This window comes from Canis lupus, chromosome 1, assembly GCF_048164855.1.
Source record: "Canis lupus baileyi chromosome 1, mCanLup2.hap1, whole genome shotgun sequence".
Taxonomy (NCBI): domain Eukaryota; kingdom Metazoa; phylum Chordata; class Mammalia; order Carnivora; family Canidae; genus Canis; species Canis lupus.
In genome coordinates, this window is record NC_132838.1 from 102,453,675 (window position 1) to 102,476,094 (window position 22,420).

At 51.2% G+C, this 22,420-nt stretch overlaps 2 protein-coding genes across 20 annotated transcripts in view; one reads left to right on the forward strand and one right to left on the reverse strand.

The window, feature by feature from the left end:
• Nucleotides 1–97: 97 nt before the first annotated feature.
• LOC140642600 (uncharacterized) lies at nt 98–9,078 on the forward strand. Of its 4 annotated transcripts, none has more exons than XM_072843423.1 (6): nt 99–227; nt 2,862–2,920; nt 3,016–3,116; nt 4,108–4,187; nt 4,563–4,689; nt 5,047–5,603. In XM_072843423.1, exons 3-6 carry the CDS (start codon nt 3,095–3,097, stop codon nt 5,451–5,453), a joined length of 636 nt encoding a protein of 211 aa, XP_072699524.1. In that variant the 5' UTR covers nt 99–227; nt 2,862–2,920; nt 3,016–3,094; the 3' UTR covers nt 5,454–5,603. The 4 variants fall into 4 exon arrangements, with proteins under 4 accessions (XP_072699504.1, XP_072699524.1, XP_072699515.1 ...); XM_072843434.1 differs by lacking the exon at nt 99–227 and adding an exon at nt 314–453; XM_072843403.1 differs by having other exon boundaries at nt 98–227; nt 2,862–3,116.
• Nucleotides 9,079–13,434: 4,356 nt separating this feature from the next.
• LOC140642365 (uncharacterized) overlaps nt 13,435–22,420 on the reverse strand; it is a 42,559-nt gene continuing 33,573 nt past the window's right edge. For 11 of the 16 annotated variants that reach the window (XM_072842809.1, XM_072842867.1, XM_072842771.1 and 8 more), the window contains 2 exons: nt 21,820–21,946; nt 13,435–15,519 (listed from right to left, as the gene is read on the reverse strand). In XM_072842809.1, the coding sequence (XP_072698910.1) occupies nt 14,102–15,519; nt 21,820–21,946 (1,545 nt within the window). In that variant the 3' untranslated portion in view covers nt 13,435–14,101. Of the gene's footprint in view, nt 15,520–17,912; nt 18,074–21,762; nt 21,947–22,420 lie in introns of all 16 variants that reach the window. The other 5 variants (XM_072842876.1, XM_072842901.1, XM_072842885.1 and 2 more) reach the window with 4 other exon arrangements.

Here is a 22,420-nt window from a genome sequence, read left to right on the forward strand (position 1 = left end):
CTTTCCCCTCCTCCCTCCAAGCTCCTCCCCTGCCCTCCCTCCAAGCTCCTCCCCCAACCCCATCTCCGCCCTCCTCCTCTCCTAGGTCCCGTTGCCAGCGGAGCTTGTGGGAGCGCGGAGGGGGCGTGGTGCCGCGGGGCGCGGGCGGGAGTGGCGAGGCGCGCAGGCGCAGACCGAGCAGGACCGACTGTGGCCGGAGCTCGGCTGCCGAGGCTACGTGACCGCCGGTGAGTGGGTGCCGCCCGCCGGGTTCGATGGTCCTCCAGGCTTTCGTCGTGGGGGGAGGACTACGCACCCTGGGCCGCCAGAGGGGCGCGGAAGGGGCTGTGAATCCCGCCGCCCCTGCATGCCTCACTTTTCCCGCCCGGACAGTGGGTCTGCGGATACCCTTGTGCCCGGGCGGCGCGCTGGACTCCAGCCGCCGGACCTGCTCTTGTTGTCGCTGTTGTTTAGGTAATAGTAACGGCAGCGCCGCCGCCGGCAGTTTCGGGGCGTCCACTTGCTTCGTGCGGGGGTCAGCGCCCCACCGAGCGGGATCCTCCTCCTGCTTTACTGGCGGCGCCCTGCGCTCATCGGGGGTGCAGCCGCCCGGGGAAGACCGGCTCGGATCCGGGGCGGGGCGTCTGGAGCTCCGGGCGGTGCTGGTGCGGACGCTGCGAAACCCCAGCAGACCCCGCAGGACTTCGCTGAAGCCTCCGGGAGCCGGTTCCCTCCGCACTAGAACATCCCCGGGTTTGCGGATGTGGAAACTGAGGCACAAGGGGCACCTGGGTGGCTCAGTGGTGGAGTGTCTGCCTTTGGGTCAGGTCGTGATCCCGGGGTCTGAGATCGAGTCCCGCATAGGGCTCCGCGCAGGGAGCCTGCTTCTCCCTCTACCTGATGCTCTCACTTTGATACTAAGAATAGGACAGTAACATCCAGTATTGCTGCTACAGATTAACATGGTACTGGAGGTCCAGGTATCCTCTAAGGAAAGAAGGATTAAGAGAAGTACTGGTAGGGGGGCGTCTGGGTGGCTCAGTGGTTGAGTGTTTGCCTTTGGCTGGGATTGTGATCCTGGCGGTGCTAGGATCGAGTCCCACATTGGGCTCCCCGCAGAGAGCCTGCTTTTCCCTCTGCCTATGTCTCTGCTTCTCTCTGTCCCTCATGAATAAATAAATAAAATAAAAAGAAACTGAGGCACAAAAGTGAAAAGAGCCCCCCCCCCAGTGGTGGGAGGGTTAGTGCAATTTAAACCACACTTAGGAAGCCCTATGTGGGTACAAGCTCACAACAGCCCTACAAAGTAGGGGTCTTGGGTCCCGCACCTTCCAGATGAGCAAACAGGTTAAGTGACCCTCCCTGGCACACAGCTAGGGAGCGACAGGCAGGGAGTCCAGCCCAGGCAGCCTGGACCTGCGGCCTGCACTGTGTCAGGACAGTGGTCTCCATCCGACATGGGCTGTGCCAGGCGACGCAGTGGGATGAAGCCAGAATGTGGTACAGCTTGTGTTCACAGCTCGTTTCACTATGAGCAGGAAGAGCATTTCAACTTTAAGATGCATTTTTTCACATTTCCCCCCTATTTTATACATTTCCAAAATTAGGGTGTGTTTTACCACTGATGGTATGTTGTGGTTTAATTGGCAGATTTTTTTCCTTAGATAAGGAGTTCTTGAAATACAGTATGTATGTATGTATGTATTTATAGATCTTATTTATTTATTCATGAGAGATAGAGAGGCAGAGATCATGACCTGGGCCACAGGCAGACGCTCAACCACTGAGCCACCCAGGTGCCCCCAAATTCGGTATTTAGTGGCATACCCAAATATACAGTATTGGTGTAGTTACATGTATTAGTGTAATTATGGTATTTAATGTGTGTGTACATATGCACCTTATATAAATGTATATGCAGTATTTAGTATATGCACCTTATTTACAAGTATATATGGTAGTATTTATACACCTTATATACACGTTTATGTGGTATTTGTTGTATGTTAACCTGTTTATATGCCTATGCGTATGGTATTCAGAACAATGATACATGTATAATCTTTATATATAAACATCTATAAGATAGTTTACATCTATCTTATACATGTGTATATAATGGTTTTTGTGCTTGATTACATGCCACATACAGGTATATATGGTATTTGGTACCATAGCACACAGAATAATAAGGTCACATATATAGGTATATGTGGTATTTAGTGTGTGATTGGACTACATATAATGTATATATGCTATTTATTACCTATACTTCTTATATACATGTCATGTATATCAGTTCACATATACCTCATATATGTGCATATATGGGATTTACTGTGTGATTATGTCTCAGGGATACCTATAGTAATATTGTCTTTAGAGTATGTGCGCACCTTATATACTTGTAAATATCATATATTTGTGTGTGTGTACCTTATACACCTGTATATTTGGTATTTAATATTATACATATAAAGTATATTTTATACACATTTTATACACAGATACAGTCTCTATTTTGTTTCATAATATACCATGTTTTATGCTGTGGTACTTGTATATCATTTAGAAATAAACACCCAGGGGTGCCTGGGTGGCTCAGTAGGTTAAGTGTCTGCCTTTGGCTCAGGTCATGGTCCTGGGGTTCTGGGATTGAGTCAGGCTCAATCAGGCTCCCTGCTCAGTGGGGAGTCTCCTTCTCCCTCTGCCCCTCCCCCACCAATCTCTCTCCTTTTCTCTCTCTCTCAAATAAATAAATAAAATTTTAAAAAGAAAAAGAAAGAAAAGAAAGGAAGGGAAGACCCAGACTTTGCTTCCTGGGCTCAGTTTTTTTCGTTGTTTTTTGTTTGTTTGTTTGTTTGTTTTGTTTTGTTTTACAGATTGGGGTTTGTGATCACAAGAGTTTGAAGAGAGAGCGGGAGCCATATCAGGGTCCCTGGTAATGGAAGAGGACCAGTTAAAAATGCAGGTTCTGAGACCCTGTAGCCCCAGAGGACCTAAAAGACCCTGGTCTCCTCCACTTTCATTTTCCAGAGTTTCTTCTAATTTGAAGCCGATTGCTGTGGAAAATCAGTTTGGTGGTTCTTTGATAAGTCAAACCCAGAATTTCCACATGACCCAGCAATTCTACTCAGGTATACACCCCAGTGAATTGAAAACAAGGACTGAAATAAACACTTGACCGTGCATATTCACAGCAGCATTACTCCCAATGGCCAAACGGGGGAAATAACCCAAGTGTCCACCAGCAGATGAATGGATAACAGTCTGCTCACACAGTGATAAACTTTATGTTATGTGTATTTGAGCAGAATAAAACAGGGAGGCTTGTTGTAGACCAAATCCTATGCAGAGTCCTGGGATAGAGGCTAATAACAGGAATCTGTTTAGTGGGGTAAGGGGGTGTTATATATGCAGATGGTGATAATAAAATAAAATTAAAACGGGTTCCTGGCTGGCTCAGCCAGTAGAGCATGTGACTCTTGGTCCTAGGGTTGTTGAGTTCAATGCCCATGTTGGGTGTAGAGATTACTTAAAAATATATATTTTTAAAAAATTAAAACATTTCTATATTCTTACCACATGGCACATGAGATTTTAAGGGATTTACTTATACTCACCTGCTGAAATCTTGTAACGACCCTGTGAGATGGGTACCTTATCCTCAGTTTCCAGATGACAGAACTGAGGCACAGAGAAGTTAAGTCACTTGCCCAAAGATACACAGTGGGTAAGTGGCAGAGCTGAGATCTGAACCAGGTATCTGGCTCCAGTAGTCTCATAATTCAGCCCAGGGTGACAGATGTCAAAGGAGTTGTGTAGAAGGTCTGGGTTCTCTCCAGAGCCCCACGAGCTGGGTCAGAGATGGTGGGGATGCCTGGGCAGAGTGGGGCTGGTCTGATCCTACCTAGGAGAGATATCTCCACTGCCCACTTCTGCCACTCTGCCAATGTCTGGGTAGTGTGAGCCCACATACTGTGGCTGCTGTGTCTGTGTGCTTCTGTGGATGAGAAGGGGGTGGGAGGTGTACACGTGGGTGTGTATGTGCACATCCCAGAGGCAGAGCAAGGCTTGGTCCCTCACTGTCCTTCTCTTTCTGTCTCTGGCTCCACCTCACCCCATCAGCCCCCATACTCAGCCACCAGGCCCCTATCACCTTGGACAGTGAAGGAATGGCCACCCAGCTGCTGGCTGACGAGGCCCTGGTGAGTAGTGACATCCCCTTGCCCTCCTCATGGATACTCAGGCTGGGTGGCCAGAGAGTCAAATGAGCCCTTGGCTGCCTGAGTCCCCTCCAGGGCCCATCTCTCCATCACCTGGGGAGGGCAGCTACAAGTATGATTTTATGTTGAGTCCGTGTGTCCTCATAAAGAATCATCAAACCCAGGGATGGCCTCAGGGACTCTAACCCACCCTCAAACTCCAGCCCTGTAATAATAATAATAGTCATCATCATCTCAGCTGATGTTTTTTGAGTACCTACTATGTGCCCTGTGCTGTGCTGGTATGTAGACAGTCTTCCCTGCGATGACCCACTGAAGCCAGCTCCCTGGATGGACCAGATGACTTTGTGGTTGCAGGGCCTAGTGACCTTCAAAGATGTGGCTGTGGACTTCACCCAGGAGGAGTGGCAGCAGCTGGAGCCAACTCAGAGAGATCTGTACCGTGACGTCATGCTGGAGAACTTCCAGAACCTGAGCTCACTGAGTAAGACCAACCATTCTGGGGAGGGCCCTCTTTCTGGCTCAGGGCCAGTACCTTCTCCATGTGTCCTGCATGGAGGCAAGGTCAAAGGACCTTTCTGGGGTCCCTTTTATGAAGGCACTAATCTCATCTAGGAGGGCTCTACCTACCTTCTAATCTCATCATCTGGGGGTTAAGATTTCACCATATGAATGGGGGGAGGAGACATGCAGTCCACAGTGGGTCCACCAGGCCTTACCCTAGGACTCTTGGGAAGTGCTTGAGGGGGCTTCTGTTTGCTTTTCCAGCTCCCCAACCCCAGCTCTCCCAACTCTGGGAGCAGCCTACCTGGATGACTTTTGTGTTTTGGGTCTCTTTCAGATTTGGAATCCTGGCCTGACAGGGACATCCCAGAGGCAGCCGTGCCTGCAGGAGAGCCTCCTGGATTGGCCCTGGCCGAGATGGGAGAGGCCGAGAGGGCAGCAGGAAGGGCCACTACAGAACAGTCCCGAGAATCCCAGCCGGGAATTTCAGAAGGGGGTGCCTTCCGCAGTGGCGACTGGACTGGGAGCCAGGTCCCCGCGGAGCCCCTGGCGGTGTGGAGCCCTGTGTGTGCAGCGAGTGCAGGGAGACCATCGTGCAGCGGGCCGACCTGGCACAGCACCAGCACATGCACGCCCGAACAAGCCATTTGTGTGCAGCCAGTGTGGGAGGCGCTTCGACGGGAATGCCAGGCTCAGCGTGCACCCACGCATGCACTTGGGGGAGAAGCGATTTACATGCGCTGAGTGTGGCAAGGCTTTTAGCCAGCGTGCCAACTTCGCAGTGCACCGGTGCATCCACACGGGCAAGCACCCCTACCACTACGCCCAGTGTGGCTGGGCCTTCATGCAGAACATGCAGCTGGTGCAGTGCACACACACCAGCAAGCGGCCCTACAGGTGCGGCGACTGCAGCAGGGTCTTCAGCTCTGTCACCAACCTGGTGGACCACCAGCATATCCACACTGGGGAGAAGCCCTTGGCGTGCGATGTGTGTGACAAGCACTTCAGCAAAAGCTCGTCCCTGCTCGGGCACCAGCGGGCCCCCATGGGCACCCAGCCCCATGTGTGCCGGGTGTGTGGGAAGGCCTTCCGAAAGAAATCCGACCTGGTCAACCACCACCGCACGCACGCTGGCAAGGGTCCTTCAAGTGAACGCGGCAAGGCGTTCACACAGAGCATGACCCTGGTGGAGCACCAGAAGACACGCACCAGTGAGCGCGCGTACCTGTGCCCACAGCGTGGGAAGCGCTTCAGCAAGCCCAGCAAGCTGATCCTGCACAAGAGGATCCACAGCAGCGAGAGACCCTTCCGCTGTCTCGACTGTGGCAAGGCCTTCAGTCAGAACGTGCAGCTCGTGGTGCACCAGCGCAGCCACATGAGCGAGCGGCCATTCTGGAGCAGTGCCTGCAGCAAGGCCTACAGCCAAAAGGGCTACCTGACGGTGCACCGGTGGATGTACACCGAAGAGAGGCCCTTTCGCTGCCAGGACTGCAGCAAGGCCTTCAGCTAGAAGGCGCACCTATCCACCTGCAGATCCACACAGGTGAGAAGCCCTACCGCTGCAGTGAGTGCAGGCGCAGCTTCTGGAGGGTGTATTTCTTTTTCCAGCATCAAGTCATCCGCAGTGATGAGAGGCCCTTCCATTGTGGCGTGGGCGGCAAGGCCTTTATGCGCAAGGCCACGCTGGTGCAGCATGGCTGCATCCACACCGGCGACAAGCCCTATTCGTGCGGCAGTGCAGCAAGGCCTTCTGGCACCAGCCCACGCTGGCAGCACACCAGAGAATCCACACCAGGCCTGCAGCAAGACCTTTGGGCACATCACGAACCTCACGTGCCACCAGAAGACCCATGTGGCCGGGCAGCTGGGGAGAAGGCCTTCCCCTTAGGTACCCAGCAGCTGCGCCCAGGTGATAGGCCTCATGACCAAGTGCCAGCCTTCTTTCTCTTTAGACTTGACTTAGGGATCTTAAGGGATGCCTCTGAGGCTGATGCCACATTCCTGAGAACCTGGAGAGGATACGTGACAGCAAGGCCTGCCTTATTGGTGCATAACCCATGCAACCACATAGGATGACCATGTGTTTCATGCTCTGCTGTACCACCTTGAATTGGCTAATCCAAGGGAAGAGATCAGACCAGGAGTTGAGAAGCCACAACCCACAGAGCCAGAAGACCTGCCTTTGCATGACCTACAAGACAAGAATGGATTTTACCTTTTGGAACTGTTGTTAAGATCAAATGAAAAGAGCATGAGACAGAGAGCTCCTCTGGCCCACAAAGGGTAAAATATTGACCATTGAGGCCTTCACAGAAATTTTACCAACCACTGGACATCAACCAAGAGTAACCTGTAGGAACTCTGAACTCTCTTTCACCATACTATGGCAGGGTCCCTGCTTGGTCTCACTGTCTCCTTCCCTGGTCCTCTCTGGGTGGGCTCCTCCACATCAAGTGGCGGGATTCTGAGATGGGATGGCTTCGCTTCTTTATCTCTATGCCCTCCTGTGGGCCAGACCAACTGCTGCCATTGGTCCTGATTCCCACCAGCTGTCTGTGTACCTGGCACTTAATCGAGAATAGAATAAATGTGATTCTCTGTTCAGTGGCTGCTTGTGTGCAGCAGGACCTGGGTGTCTCATGCAAGGAAAGTTTCCCAATGGGAGCTTTTTGTAGATCCCTGGGTTCACTGTACTGGTTTGCTCTCACTGCTCTTGCAAAACACCACAGACTGAGGGACTTAACCAATAGCAATCTGTTCTCCTACAGCTCTGGAGGCTAGAATTCTGAGATCGAGGTATCCACAGGATTGGTTTCTCCTGAGGCTTCTCTCCTTGGCTTATAGATGGCAGCCCTCCCAGTGCTGCTTTGCATGATGGGGTCCCTCCGTGCCCATGTGAGCCCTTGGTGCTTTCTCTCCTTATGAGGACACCAGCCATAGGATTAAGGTCTGTGTCTCTCATAAATAAATAAATAAAATCTAAAAAAATAATAATAGAGCACCATTATATTTACTATTTACTGTTGACAAAATAGAGTATAATATCAATAAAATATTAAGGTTGTGGGTGAGGTATATACTGGATAATGCACATGCATAACTCATAGCACTTTATGTTTGCATGAATTCCATCCAGGGCATTGGGGTTTGTGATGGGTTGGGTGGGTATAGTGATTAGTCTGTGAATCATGAGAGAGGTCTGTCTTTCCAAAGATTCCAAGAGATTCCTGGCTTTGCCTGGGAAGGTAAAGGTTTCTGCAGGACCAGCCTCTTTTCCACTGTCTCTGAGGCTGTCAGTGGGGGCCCAGCTTCCTGGTCTGACCATTGCCAGACCAGGAATCCAAGGCTGTGAGGGGGAACTGGCTGACCCAGGAGACCCCTTCCTCATATTCTGGGGCAGGTGTGTTGGGTCCCTGAGGTTCGGTGGGGCAGTGTGTAGGTAGAGCAGAAGGGCCACCTCCCATAGGCCACCAGGTGGCCTTGTCCAGCCACCCCTGCTGAGGCTGAGGGAGCCTGGAGGGACTGCCCTCTCAGAGCTAGCTAATTCCTAGAGACAGGAAACAACTCATCTCTAAATATGCTTTTCAAATGCCAAGGCCTCCAGAGCCGACATCCCAAGAACCTTCCCTGAGAGGCTCTCACACTCCAGCCTCTGTTGGCCTGCCCTCAGCCCTCCAGGGCAGGTGCCAGACAACTCTGGCAGCCCCCATGCACCCCACAGACCCTCAACCCACTCACCCTTCCTCCCTCCACCACACCTATTCCTTTCTGTGGGCCGAAGTGACACAAGCCACATCCAGGTCTCCGGGGACTGTATTAGGTCTGGAGCGGAATGTGCTCGGGAAGACCTGCTTGCTTATTCCTAATCCAGCTGGCTAGCATTTATGGAGTGCTATCCTTGACTCATTCGTCCAGCAAACAAGTTCCAAGGGCCTGCTGTGTACTAGGCACTGTTCTAAGTCCTGGGGAGACAAGTGAGCAAGACTGAACTGACCACACCCACAGCTCTGCCCTCCCTCTAGCGGAGAAGACGGATGACAAATTAGTGGTAAGACAGGCTGTGGTCTGTCCCATGGAGGACTATGAGGCAGGGGCCGAAGCTATAATTTCAGAGGGAAATGAGGAAGATCATGTTTAAGGAGGGACCTTTGTCATTCAGGGATCTCCAGAAAAGCCATATTTCATTAGACGTGTATGTCTTATTATATATATCTCATATATCATGTATTTTATTGTATATCATATGCTATCATATAGCTCATTGTATATATCATATATATACCCCAAATTATTTTACATATAGTGTACATGTATTACATAAAATATATAATGGATGTTGCATTATATAATTATATAATTTATTGTATAATTATGATGCAATGTATGTGTTATATACGTATATTATATATATTATGTGTTATTTTATATTTAAGTACACATATATACATATATAGAGAGAGTAGAAAAGCAACCCATTTTTCCTGAACACCAGATGTGTGGGGCTTCCTCCACCCAATCCAGCTCTCAGACATCAGCTGGATGTCCTGCAGTTCACCTCAACTGGAGGTAGCATTGATTCCACAGGTCGAGGGCTCACCAGTCGAGGACCCAGTCCTATGGGACAGTCCCCGACCCTGCGCACCGTTTCAGATGCCACTCACAAGTTCAGACTGTCACACTGTCACCTGTCCCTCCGAGTGACTGCCACCTATCAGAGGTTCCCAGTCTCCATCCTTGGGTTTAATTTGTTAGTGGGGCTCACAGAACTCAGACACATTTTTCTCACTAGGTTACTGGTTTATTATAAAAGGATCTGATAGAGGACACAGCGGAACAGCCAGACGAGGAGGTACACAGGGCGAGGTCTGGAAAGTTCGCCGAGGGCAGGAGCTTCTGTCTCTGTGGAGCTGGTGTTCACCAGCTGGAAGCTCTCTGAATACTGTGCTTTCTGGGATTTTATGAAGGCTTCCTCACCTGGGCACAATCATTAAATTCATTTCCAGCCCTCTCCCCTTGCTAGAGAAGAGGTGGGTGGGAAGCTGAGAATCCCAAGCTTCAAATCACGGCTTGGTCTCCGGTGACCAGCCCGCCCAGTCACCTCATCGGAACAGAAGACACTGCTATCACCCAGGAAATTCCAAGTGATGGAGGAGGAACTGGGGGCAGAGATGAATATATTTAACATGTTCCTGTTATCTTTCAAGGAGACCCAAACCATTCCATCTACAACACTGTTTTCTGCAGCGTACATACACCATCTCATTTATTCCCCACAACCAATGCATAAGGCAAGGACTAGTATCACCTCCATTTTACAAATGAGGAAATGGGTTCAGAGAGGTGAAGAAACTTGCCCAGAGTCACACAGCAGAAGTAAAGTCTGGATTTAAATCCAGGCAGTATGGCTTCAGGGCTTCTGTTCATGTTGGCTCCATTATTCCACTCCTTTTCCATCATTTATTGAGTGAGGGCCTCGTTTCTCATCGAGTGGTGGCAATGACAGCAGGTACTTGCTAGGAGTATGGAGTACCATGTGCCAGGTTCCATTCTACATTTTCACGAGTACTAACTCATTCCGATGACTCTAGACATTTACACAACATGATGAAAATACTATATGTCTTCCTCTAGGGCATCTGGTGAAGGCTGGTAAGCATGGGGCAGCCTGCAGTGGGGTCGGGGCAAAGGCTCAGGGTGATGCAGCCCCACATGCCACCCCCAGCACCCCTCACATCCACGCTCTGCGATCTCACTCGAGCCTCCGAGCCTCCCTGAGCCTCAGCTTCCCCATCTGCACACTGGATGACGTGGCGAGAACACCAGTGTTTGTGACAAGTCTGGAGCACATGCCACGTGCTTAACAAATGTCAACTATAGTGACAAGGTGCTGCCACCACTGCCTTATGGGGAATGGTGTTGAACTCAGATCCCCTCTTCTGGGCCGTTCCGGGGGAGGGAAATCTCATTCCACCTCACTAAAACTCCCCTGGTGTCCTCGGGTTTGTGTCAGATGTCCACTCCTGGGCAGACTTGCTGACTGCCCAGTGTGCCCCCGCCTCAGGCCTCAGCTGGCTCCCGGTTCTCCTGCTGCCCTGTTCTCCACCGTGGCCTAACTCCGTGTCTCATGCTTCTCTGGCCCACTCACTGCTGCCTGACACCACCAGAATGTAAGCTCAGCACTTGGGGAGCGCATCCCTGTTGGTGCTGCACCCCCATCCTCGGCTCCAGGCAACTGTGCCCAGGTGCACCAGGACTGCTGTAGAGCGAGGGGCCGCCGGGCCCTGTCCCAGGCCTGTTTCCCACACCCTGTCCCACTTTCTAGGACCAGGTGGCCATGTGTGAAATGGGAGCTGGCACTCCTCGCTTCACCCCTCCACTCTCTGCCCTGTGCCTTTCACGAGCGCACTGTGCAGGACAAGGGAACCTGAAAAGACAGCCTCATCCCACCAGGACGAAGATGCCAGGAGCTGGCGGAACCGGGACGATGCAGGGGACGCACAGGGGCCTGGAGACAGTGGCTGCTGGTCTCTCAGTTCCCAGATGGGCCAGAGGCAACAAGCTTCCCCGTGCCGCTTCCTGACCACACTGACTTGGGTCTGCCAGAGTGGCTGGTCTTGGCTGCCTCCTCTGGAACCTGCAGCAGATGCCCCCCAGCCTGCACACAGATCTGAGGGGAGCCAGCTGCCAGTGGAATCCCAGCAGGCGCCACATGGGCCACTTCTGCTGCAGATCCTAAGGCACCAGACTTGCCTCTTCTGGGCGCTGTCCCTGGGGCCGCTGGCTGCGGCATGCGTGCACCTGCAGCCCAGCTCTGACCAGCCCTGGATGGGAGTCCCCGGGGATGGGGGTGGGGGGCCCAAAATGTCTGCTTTCTTTGTTCGAGAAGGAGAGGGAGGAAGCAGGAGACACAGAAACAGAAGGCCAATAGGATGGTGGGCTTTGTTCTCAAAGGCTGGGTCCACTTGTGAGGTAGTAGGACTTCCACTGGAACAAGAACCCCCCGTTGAAATACTCACTGCCCCATTTCAGGCTGAGGCGCCTGTGGAGGGGGGAAACTTGCTCAGGCTCACATGGCCGGACTTGCGGTCCTTCCCAGCCACCTTCCACACTGGTCAGGGCTCACCACAAAGGCCTCCGCATGTGCAGTTGCAGATTTCATTCCCCACCAACCCCCGTCTCTCCCAGTGCCCCCCACCCAGTGGCCTGAGCGATAGTTCGTGCAGATGACGGGAAGGGATGTGTGGGGACAGAGGTGTGCCAGGCACATTGAGACAAGCAGGCATGAGGCTGCAACTCTTAGCTCCTGGGGGCACCCCTGGCCAGCCCCCTGCCACAGAGGGGACTGAGGGCTCTCCTGGTGACCATGGCAGTGACAGCACTTCCCAAAGGAAATGCCACATGCAGCAAGACTTCAGTCTGATGATTAAGGCCAGAGCAGCCATGCGATTTTAAGCCCATTCACTTGATGCCACAGGCCACCTCCCTAGATCCTCCCTCCTTCCCCTGGACTGGGATCTGGATGGAATGACCAGATGGGAACGTCAGGGCATGAACAGCTTCAGCCTGGGGCCACTACCACTATTTCAAGAATGAGGGAGAGACCCAGACGTAGGCCCTTCCACACTCAGCACTTCTCAGGTCACAGCAATCAGCTGGCGGGTAAGTCCACAGAATGAAGCTTTGGGTTCTTGTGCCACTGACTGCAAGAGGTCTGTCTCTACATGGACATGACCACAAAATGAAGAGGGAAGCCAGCCTGAGGATGAGGCCGGCACAGGAAGGGAAAGCCAGAGAACCAGGGCACCAGAGCTGTGTTCCCGATGCTACGTCTAGAACAGACCTAGCCTGATGCCCACATGGCTGCCAGACATCCGAAAGCCCGTCTGCCTGGTCATGCACTCCCGAGTAGTTGTGTTTCCTACTCACAACACTAAGTGCTCAATAATATAAATGATTTCTTAAAATGAGCTGTCCACTCTGTGGGCACCAGTGTCCAGATGCATGGGACATTCGGAAACACTGGGACACTGGCGACAAGTAGCATCAAATGTTAAACAGGAAGGGCAGCGTCAGGGATCCCTGGGTGGCACAGCAGTTTAGTGCCTGCCTTTGGCCCAGGGCGCGATCCTGGAGACCCGGGATTGAATCCCCACGTCGGGCTCCCGGCGCATGGAGCCTGCTTCTCCCTCTGCCTATGTCTCTGCCTCTCTCTCTCTCTCTGTGTGTGTGACTATCATAAATAAATTAAAAAAAAAAAAAAAAAAAAGGAAGGGCAGCGTCAGAGGCCCTCAATGTACACAGTGTCAGGTCAGCCTTAGAAGGCTCACTTGGAGCTGCCTTCAAGTTTAGCTGCAAAGGGACGCTTGGATGGCTCAGTGGTTGAGCATCTGCCTTTGGCTCAGGTCAGTATCTCAGGGTCCTGGGATCGAGTCCCACATTGGGCTCCCTACAGGGAGCCTGCTTCTCCCTCTGCCTTTGTCTCTGCCTTTCTCTGTGTCTCTCGTGAATAAATAAAATCTTTTTAAAAAATTTAGCTGCAAAAATCAGTATAAAAATGGACAGTGTGTCCTCAGATACACACACTCAACCTAGTATTTAAATCTGAATATCAGGCCTGCTGGTGTTCGCCTGCCCTCCCCACTCCCGCAGGCACTGAGGCGGATTTTGACAGGACCACTGGGCCTGTATCTTCTGCACCTGACAACAGTCTAAAATTACACTGGTGTCTCTTAATTAAAAGTTTTATTTAAAAAAAATTGAACAGACTCTGAGAAACTTCGGCATCTGCATTGCTTACTGTTATCTGCTAACTCTGAAAACCACCTTCCCCCCTCTCCCTGCCCCGCTTACAGCCTGCCAGTCTTAGGCTTTGTGGCCTGGGGATGGCTGGACAGAGAGGGGGATGGCCGGATGCAGGAGGGGGGATGGCCAGACAGAGGGACAGAGAGAGGGCCCCTCTGGCTTCCACCCCAGCAGGGAACCACGGAGGGTGACCACCTGACATCTGGACTAAAGCTAGGGTCCAGAAATGTCCCCATGTTCACATCTTGAATCCATCTCCCTGCCAGCCCCATCTTGCACTTTACAACTGACTGTTGCCCCAAAGACACTGGATGCCTCATCCCAGGTCCTGCAACTCACTGCCACGTCCTGGAACCCTGATGCCCAGGTTCCTGGCACTCCTGGAAGCTTCAGCCACATTGACCCTGACTATGGTCCCCAGGGCATCAGATGAAGAGGAATGTGCAGGTGCCTCGTAGGGAGACACCCCTCTAGCCCACGCTACCCTGGGCAACCACGTCAGAGCTGTCGCACTGACGGTGGGCATGAGGGTTCCACCCATCTGCTGCAGGAAAGCCCCCACACAAGAAGACCCCCAGCCTAGGCCTCCCCTATGTGTGGATCCTCAGATGGCGTGTGAGGTTGGTGTTCCGGCTGAAGGTTTTCCCACACTCGCCACACTTGTAGGGCTTCTCCCCTGTGTGAATTCTCTGGTGCACGGTGAGCGAGGAGTTCTTGATGAAGGCCTTCCCGCACTGGCCGCACTTGTAGGGCTTCTCGCCAGTGTGGATGCGCTGGTGCTCGATGAGGTATGCGCTCTGACTGAAGGCCTTGCCGCACTCGCCACAGGCGTACGGCTTCTCACCCGTGTGCCCCATCTGGTGCACAAGGAGGGACGAGCGGCCCGTGAAGTGCTTCTTGCAGATGTAGCACTCGTAGGGCTTCTCTCCAGTGTGGATGCGCTGGTGCTGGGTGAGGGACGAGTTCTTGCTGAAGGCCTTGCCGCATGCATTACACTCGAAGGGCTTCACACCAATGTGGAAGCGCTGGTGCTGGATGAGGTAGGAACTCTGACTGAAGGCCTTGCCACACTCACCACATGCATACGGCTTCTCGCCTGTGTGGTTTCTGTGGTGCAGTGTGAGGGACGAGCTCTTGTTAAATGCTTTGCCGCACTCCTTGCAAGCGTATGGCTTCTCGCCCGTGTGTGTCCTCTGGTGCTCGGTCAGGTGCATGTTCTGGCTGAAGGCACGGCCACACACATCGCACACATATGGCTTCTCCCCCGTGTGTGTCCGCTGGTGCACGATGAGGTGCATGTTCTGGCTGAAGGCCTTGCCGCAGTCCCCACAGGCATACGGCTTCTCACCTGTGTGCACCCGCTCGTGCTGTGCCAGGGACGAGGTCTTGCGGAAGGCCTTCCTGCACACGTCGCACACATATGGCTTCTCACCCGTGTGCGTGCGCTGGTGCACAATCAGGTTCATGCGCTGGCTGAAGGCCTTGCCGCAGTCCCCACATGCATATGGCTTCTCCCCAGTGTGCACGCGCTGGTGGATGGTGAGGGATGACCGCTCAATGAAGTGCTTCCCGCACACGTCGCACTCATAGGGCTTCTCGCCGGTGTGGATCCGCTGGTGCTTCATGAGGGACGAGCTGCGGCTGAAAGCCTTACCACATGCGCTGCAGTCATAAGACTTCTTCTCTGCATCTCGTCTGAACGGCTGGCTGAGATCCAGGTCACCCGAGAAGGCCTCACCACGCAGGACAAACGGCAGGGAGCCCTCTTCCCTCAGTGGGGCCGTGCGGGTGCTCCGCGGTGCCAATGCCTTACATTCCTCATGCTCCAGCCAGGTCCGCGCTTCTCCCTGCTGCCTCTCCCCCAGGTCCCGCATCCACATGCCTTCATACGCCATGCCGCGGGCACCATGCCTTGCAGGGCCTTCCCCAAGCACCCCGACAGGCGGGCGGTGTTCCACGTTGTCCTCTGTTGGCCGGGATTGCTTCATTTCCACTCTAGTCTCCAAGTCTGGGGGAGGAGAAGGAGAAGGGAAAGGCAGGTGGTTATCAATGCTGGGCCTGAGAGATGGAGCAGGATGGGAAAAGAGACACAGCAGGGCAGGAATGGAGATACCAGCAGGTGACCTGGTCAGAGGGGAAGCAACGAGCTGGCCACAAAGGCGGTTTAAGGAGGCTGAGTGAGCAGGAAGTGTCCCCTCAAGAGGGCGAGAGGGCAGTGAAGGACAGCCAGCAGGCAGCCAGCAGGCAGGAGCTCCCATGGAGGGATGGCTGAAGAGAAACAACGGGTGGTGAGCTGGCTTGGATGGGGCGGACTAGATGCTCTTGCCGACCCCAGCAAGGAGTTACCACAATGGGTTCCTCCTGAACATCCCCAACCTCTTGAGCTTCCCAAAGCATTAATTTTTCTTAGAAATGGTGAGAGGACAGCTGACATTCATGTGGCACATGCTGCCGACCTTCTGGCTCCCCTCCTGCCCCCCTCCTGCCAGCCAAGCTCGCTCCCCCTCCACCGCTGCCTGGTTCCGAAGCAGCAGGTGTCCCCAGAAGCTGGTTCCAGGCCCCTCTGCCTCTGCAGACTCCTATCTCCTTGGAGCTCACAGCCATGCGGCAGCTCCAACCCCTGCCTATGTATAGCCTATTCATTTCTAAATCTGTTTCCAGTCTAGGGAAACTCTCCTGAGTTCTGGACTCCGTGTGTAGATCAACAACTTCATGTAAAAACCATGAGATCTATGGGGCACCTGGGTGGCTCAGCAATTGAGTGTCTGCCTTTGGCTCAGGGACCAGGGTTCTGGGATCGAGTCCCACCTCATCCTACTTCTCCCTCTGCCTATGTCTCTGCCTCTCTCTCTGTGTCTCTCATAAATAAATATATTAAAAAATCTTTTTGAAAAAGTAAAAAATAAAAATGTAAAGATAGGGCCACATGGAGTGCTTCTTCCAAGGAGGCCACAGGAAGCAGGTGTAGACTGGCATCTGCTCCTGCTGGCCCATTTAAACCCCAGCCTAGCCCAGCACCACTGATCTCTGAGGCCTCTCTCCTAAATCATGCAGGGCCATGCCAGGGGCGGTGGGGGTGGGGTGGGGCGGAGGGAGTCTGGACCTCCAGCCCTGACCTCCTCTAGGCTCTGCTGACAAACATTCAAAAGTCTACCTGGTGTCCCTCTGGGATCCTGCAGGCCTGTTCTGCATGTCTGAGATGGAACCTGTAGGTTTGGAACCCCCGCCCCTCCAAAATCAACGGCAAAGAGACTTAGCAAAGTCAATGAGACACAGAAGGATTGATAGTGTATGACTCCAGTCATGTCAGGTTCTTGTCATTATCACATTCACAGAGAGAGAGAGAGAGAGAGAGAGAGATCGTGGCACCAGGGGCTGGGGGAGGGCATGGGGGGATGGCCTTTCATGGCAACAGAGTCTGAGTTTTGTGAGATGAAAATACTTCTGTTAGTGGATGGTGGGGGCTGCGCATCAGTATGAATGTACTCAGTACCACTGAACTGTACACCTAAAAATGGTTAAAATGATAAATTTTATGTATTACCTTACTACTTAAAAATTAAGGTAAAAAAAAAAAAAGACTCAGCAGCATCCCTGACTCAGCAGGCATCCCTGATTCACCCCCTTTCTCCTGCCATCCAGAATGCTAACAAGAGTCACTGGACCATCTCGCCATCACCCCTGCCAACAATCCTGTCGGCCACTCCAGATTTCCTGCCTGTAACAAAGCAAACCCGGCACCCTCACCCTGCTACAATGCATTTTCCACTGAGCAGCAAGAGGATCTTCTTAAGAGTCAGACCAAACCCTCCAGCGTCCTCCCCGTGTGCTGCTGAGAGTCAAAGCCAGCACCGTCCCTGGCCTGCAGGGTCCTTAGGACGGAGCCAGGCCCCATCTCCTAACCTGCCTCCCATCATCCATCCCTGCTCACTTGCTGTCAGCCACACTTGCCCTGAGTTTCCCTTTTTATTCCCTGCCACATTGTCCACACCAAGTTCTTCCTGCCTTGGGGCATTTGCACCTGCCATGGCCCCACTCAGCTTCCCACTGATGCTCGTTCTTCAGCCCTCTCTGTTAACATCCTCCACGGGGAGGCCTTCCCCATCCATCCCACAGTGGGAAGGCATACCCCTTCTGCTCATCTCTTGCCTGTTTCACTGTGAGCACTCATTGCAGTCTATGGTGATTCTCTCTATCCTTGGCTCTGTTTATTGCCAGGCTCCCTGTGGAAAGTGAGCTCCGTGAGGGCACCTTGTCCAGGCCCTGCTCCTACAGCAGTGCCTGGCACACGGACGCTGTCAGATGAACACGCAATGGGTGCCTGCCACATGCCTGGCGTGGCGCTGAGCGATCTGCACGGTCCCTCCACGTAGCCCTGACAATCACACGCAAGTCACGTACTCTTACGATTGTGCGCATTTTACAGATGAGGGAACGGAAGGTCCAAGAAGCAAGCCACAAACTCAAGGTCACGGCACATTCGAGGCGGAGCTGGGATTCTCGCGGTCGGATCCCAGAGCCATGGGCCCTGATGACTCACTGCTTTGCCGTGGGTTGCTTTCCTATCACAGAGGAAGAGATATTAGAGATACTCAAGGCAGGAGAATGATGGTGGCTTAGTCACCTGGGGCATGATGCTCAGATGTCAGGGCAGATGGCATGGGACATGAAGGCCCTGGGGTCAGGGCAGGAAGGGATGGCGACCCTCTGGGGGGACCAATGGGGTCTGAGACCCACTGGGAGATAAACTGGCCATCGCTGCCGAGATCAAAGTAGGCAGAGTCTCAGCTGTGAAAACAGTTCTAAGTCTTTTGGAGCAAATGCTGAGAAGTCAGGAGCTGGGAGGCACAATGCCAGCACAACACAGTCAGTCTATGGGGCTGGGTGAGGAGGAGCTTCCTTTCATGGATCAAAACCCATCAGGAGAGGGATGCCTGGGTGGCTCAGTGGTTGAACATCTGCCTTTGGCTCAGGTCGTGATCCCAGGATCCTGGGATCGAGTCCCCTATCAGGCTCCCCACAGGAAGCCTGCTTCTCCCTCTGCCTGTGTGTCTTCCTCTGTCTGTGTCTCTCATGAATAAATAAATAAATTCTTTAATAAAAATGTAAAATGTGTCCTGCCATCTGATCTGTCTGTGTTAGCTGTTTGGTGTGAATTTTTAGAACTTCCTTCCCTACAGCACACCTTTAAAAAAAAAAATACATATAACACACCTGGGCACACACACACATATGAATGCACACTTTTTTCTTCCCTCAAATGGGGCTTCTGTCCCAGAAAGAGTAAAAACGGTAAGATTTCTGTTCAGTCCACAGTGGAGGGGGAGAGGACAAAATATATAAAACAAAGGTTTTAAGACACTGGACATCAGCCAGTAAAGGGCAACATTACCTGAGAGGTGGGATCACAGAAGCAGGTCTTATGACCACCCAGTTTACTACTCATGGGAAAGGCTACAGGCTGTGGCATGGTGGGGGGCAGGGCAGGGAAACTGAGGCATTACCTAGCAGACTCCCCTGAGCATAGAGAGTGCTCTGGAGATCTGCGATGTCCCATCACTGGATCCCTGATCAGAGCGTGTGTACTATGAAACTACCCAAACTTGGGAAAAATCACCCAAAAGGATTTGAGAATGTACCCAGAGCCAATCAAGCCTGGGAACAGTGAGTGCCCTGTCACAGCAGCCAGCCACATAACTCATACCATTTAATTCACTGGCACCAGGTGGGCCACTCAGATGGTCATGGGGAAAGCAATCTGTCTAGACTGAGCATGGGTCATAGAGCCAGAAACTGAGAGCAGACCAATGTCAGTGTTGGCATCACAACAGACCCATATGGAGGAGACAGAAGAGCCCAGAACTAGACCCCCATACACATACACGGACAGCTGATTTTTGACAAATGTGCAAAGGCAATTCAGCAGAGGAAATTCAGTGGAAATGCTCAGCCTTTTCAACAAACAGTGCTGGAACATCTAGAAAGTCACTCGATGAAAAAAAAGAGCTTCAGTTAACACTTTTGCAGAATTACAAAAATTAACTCTAAAGAGATCGCAGAACAAAACACAAAACCTAAAACTATCCAACTTAGAGAAGAACACCTTTGTGGCCTTGAGAGAGCAAAGATTTCCCCAATATGGTATCAAAAGCATGATCCCTAAGGAAAATGGCTCATAACTCGGACAACATCAAATTAAAACCATCTGCTCTTCAGCAATTAGTGCTGGGGTACTTGGATACCCACATTCGAGAGTGACATTAGACCCCTTCTCTACATAATTCACAAAAATTAACTCAAAATGGACCAAAGACCTAAATGAAGAACCTAAACTACAGAAGTCTTAGAAGAAAACAGAGGAGTGGATCTGCATGACCTTGGGTTGGGCACTGGTCTGTCGGACAGGTTAGCTAAAGCATGCATAACGCGCACCCCCAAGAATAGCTAATGTGACTACGATCGCACGCACCAAGTCTGGACAAGCACACGGAGCAACTGGGACTCCCAAGCACTGATGGCAGAGATGTAAAACCATCCCACCACCCTGGAAAAATGTCTGGCAATCTCCTGAAAGGTTAACATACACATACCATGTGATTCAACCATTCAACTCCCTGGGGTTTGCTCAAAAGGAAGGAAAGCAAAGGTCCATAGTGGACATTGCACACACGGCTTCATAGCAGCTTTATTTGTGACAGCTCAGAACTGCAGACGGCCCAAATGTGCATCAAGGGAACAGATAGGGGACGTGGATGGCTCAGCAGTTGAACATCTATCTGCCTTTGGCTCAGGTCATGATCCCAGGACCAAGTCCCACATTGGGCTCCCTATAGGGAGCCTGCTTCTCCCTCTGCCTATGTCTCTGCCTCTCTCTGTATCTCTCATGAATAAATAAAATCTTTATTTTTTAAAAAGATTTTATTTATTCATAACAGAGAGAGAGAGAGAGAGGCAGAGACACAGGCAGAGAGAGAAGCAGGATCCATGCAGGGAACCCGACGTGGAACTCGATCCCGGGTCTCCAGAATCACACCCTGGGCCGAAGGTGGCGCTAAACCGCTGAGCCACTGGGGCTGCCCAATAAAATCTTTAAAAAAAACAAAAAAAAAACAAAAAAAAACAAACAAACCCAAGTGAATGGATAAATAAATCATGGTCTATCCATAAAGTAGGATATTACTCAGCAATAAAGAGGAGTGAACTAATGATACTATCATACAACATGGGTAAACCTCAAAATAATTATGCCGAGTCAAAGAAATCAGACGCAAAAAAAAAAAAAAAAAAAAAAAAAAAAGCACACACGCTGTATGAGTGTATATATATAAAATTCCAAAATATGCAAATTAAACCACAGCGCTGCTGCAGTAAAGCATTTGCACATAACGTGGTTGCCTGGGGAATGGAGGGTGGGTGCAGGAAGCACAGGGAGATGTTACAGAGGGGAATCAGATATGTTCATTATCTGGATCATGGTGATGGTTTCCTGCTGGGTGTACACAGATGTCAAAATCCATCAGACTATTTGCTTTAAATATGCAGTTAATTGTAGGTCATTTACACTCCCATGAAAGCTCTTAAGAAAATGGGAACATATTCTTGTTCTGGAAGTTAGTGATTTTGACCTAACACTGAATCAAGGGACATCTTTCCATGTCAGCATCTACAAAGAATGCTCCTCTTTGAAGAGCTACACGGTCTCCATCATACTGATACGATTTGATGTGTTTACTCACTCTTGAATAATTTTGGTCACTTCTTTTCTTCCAATGTAAAAGTCTGCACACTTATGGAAGATATCTAAAGGACAGATCTCTAAAAATGGAACGGTTCAAAATGTACTTGATAATGCCAAACTGTCCTCCAAAATTGCTGTCCCAAATTTATATTCCTAAAACAGGAAAGTTCTTTTCCTTACACCCTCACATATATGCCATCATCATTCCTCACTGGCAAAAACTATATTTCTTTGACTTGATTTGTTTTTCTTTGACTCTGGTAAGGTTTATAAATCTTTGATAAAGTGTAATTTTGTGTATCTCTACATTTATGAACTGCCAGCTCATGTTTGGTCTTTCTATCATTCTGTTTCTTGTTTCATTCTTGTTTATTCCTAGGAGCTCTTTATATAATTATAATCCTTTGACTGTTATACATGTGGTAAATATTACTCCCCCATTTCATTACCTATCAATTTTATTTTTATCTTTTAACTTTCTATATAGTCAAATATGTCCATCCTTTTTCTTACTTCTTTGTAGTCCTCAAGTGACAGGTCGATGGTAATTCAGCGAAGCTGCCCCCTTACCCAGAGACACCAGGTTCCTGTAGTTCTCCAGCATCACATCTCTGTACAGGTCCTTCTGGGCAGGCTCCAGCTGCTGCCACTCCTCCTGGGTGAAGTCCACTGTCACATCCCTGAACGTCACTGATTCCTGTAAGAGGAAACCCACAACCACTCACCACAGGGCCCTGCTCACACAGATCTGGAGAAATAGCCAGAAAAGCCAAGGAGATTTAGGGGAGGCAGACAGGATGTATCTGAATTGATTTCAATAAGGTGTGCAGTTCTGAAGGGACCAACCACTCAGTGTTCTTCATGTCTGCTTATACTGGGATGGTCCCCTGACAGAAGTAAAACAAACGTAAGACTGTTTAGAACAGAAAGTCACACACTTTAGAAACAGAGAAGGAATCAAAGGTACAGTGACTGTAACCCCATGATTGGACAGGTGTGTTAGCTTCCCCGTAAAGGCAGACTTCTAGATGGGATCCAATAGTTCAGCACACTGTCCAGAGACCATACAGGGCTGTAAGCACTGAGCCAGGTGCTTACATAGAAGTTCAAGAACGAGCACCTCATGGACGAGGCATATGAACATGTACATGAATCTGGTCAATACGCTGTG

What these genes read in the sequence shown, in the direction of transcription:
- LOC140642600 (XM_072843403.1), top strand. Translation starts at nt 2,924, where the DNA reads ATGGAAGAGGACCAGTTAAAAATGCAGGTTCTGAGACCCTGTAGCCCC. An exon ending in GACCCAGCAATTCTACTCAG is followed by an intron (nt 3,117 to 4,107) that starts GTATACACCCCA and finishes TCACCCCATCAG; the next exon opens with CCCCCATACTCAGCCACCAG. An exon ending in TGCTGGCTGACGAGGCCCTG is followed by an intron (nt 4,188 to 4,562) that starts GTGAGTAGTGAC and finishes TTGTGGTTGCAG; the next exon opens with GGCCTAGTGACCTTCAAAGA.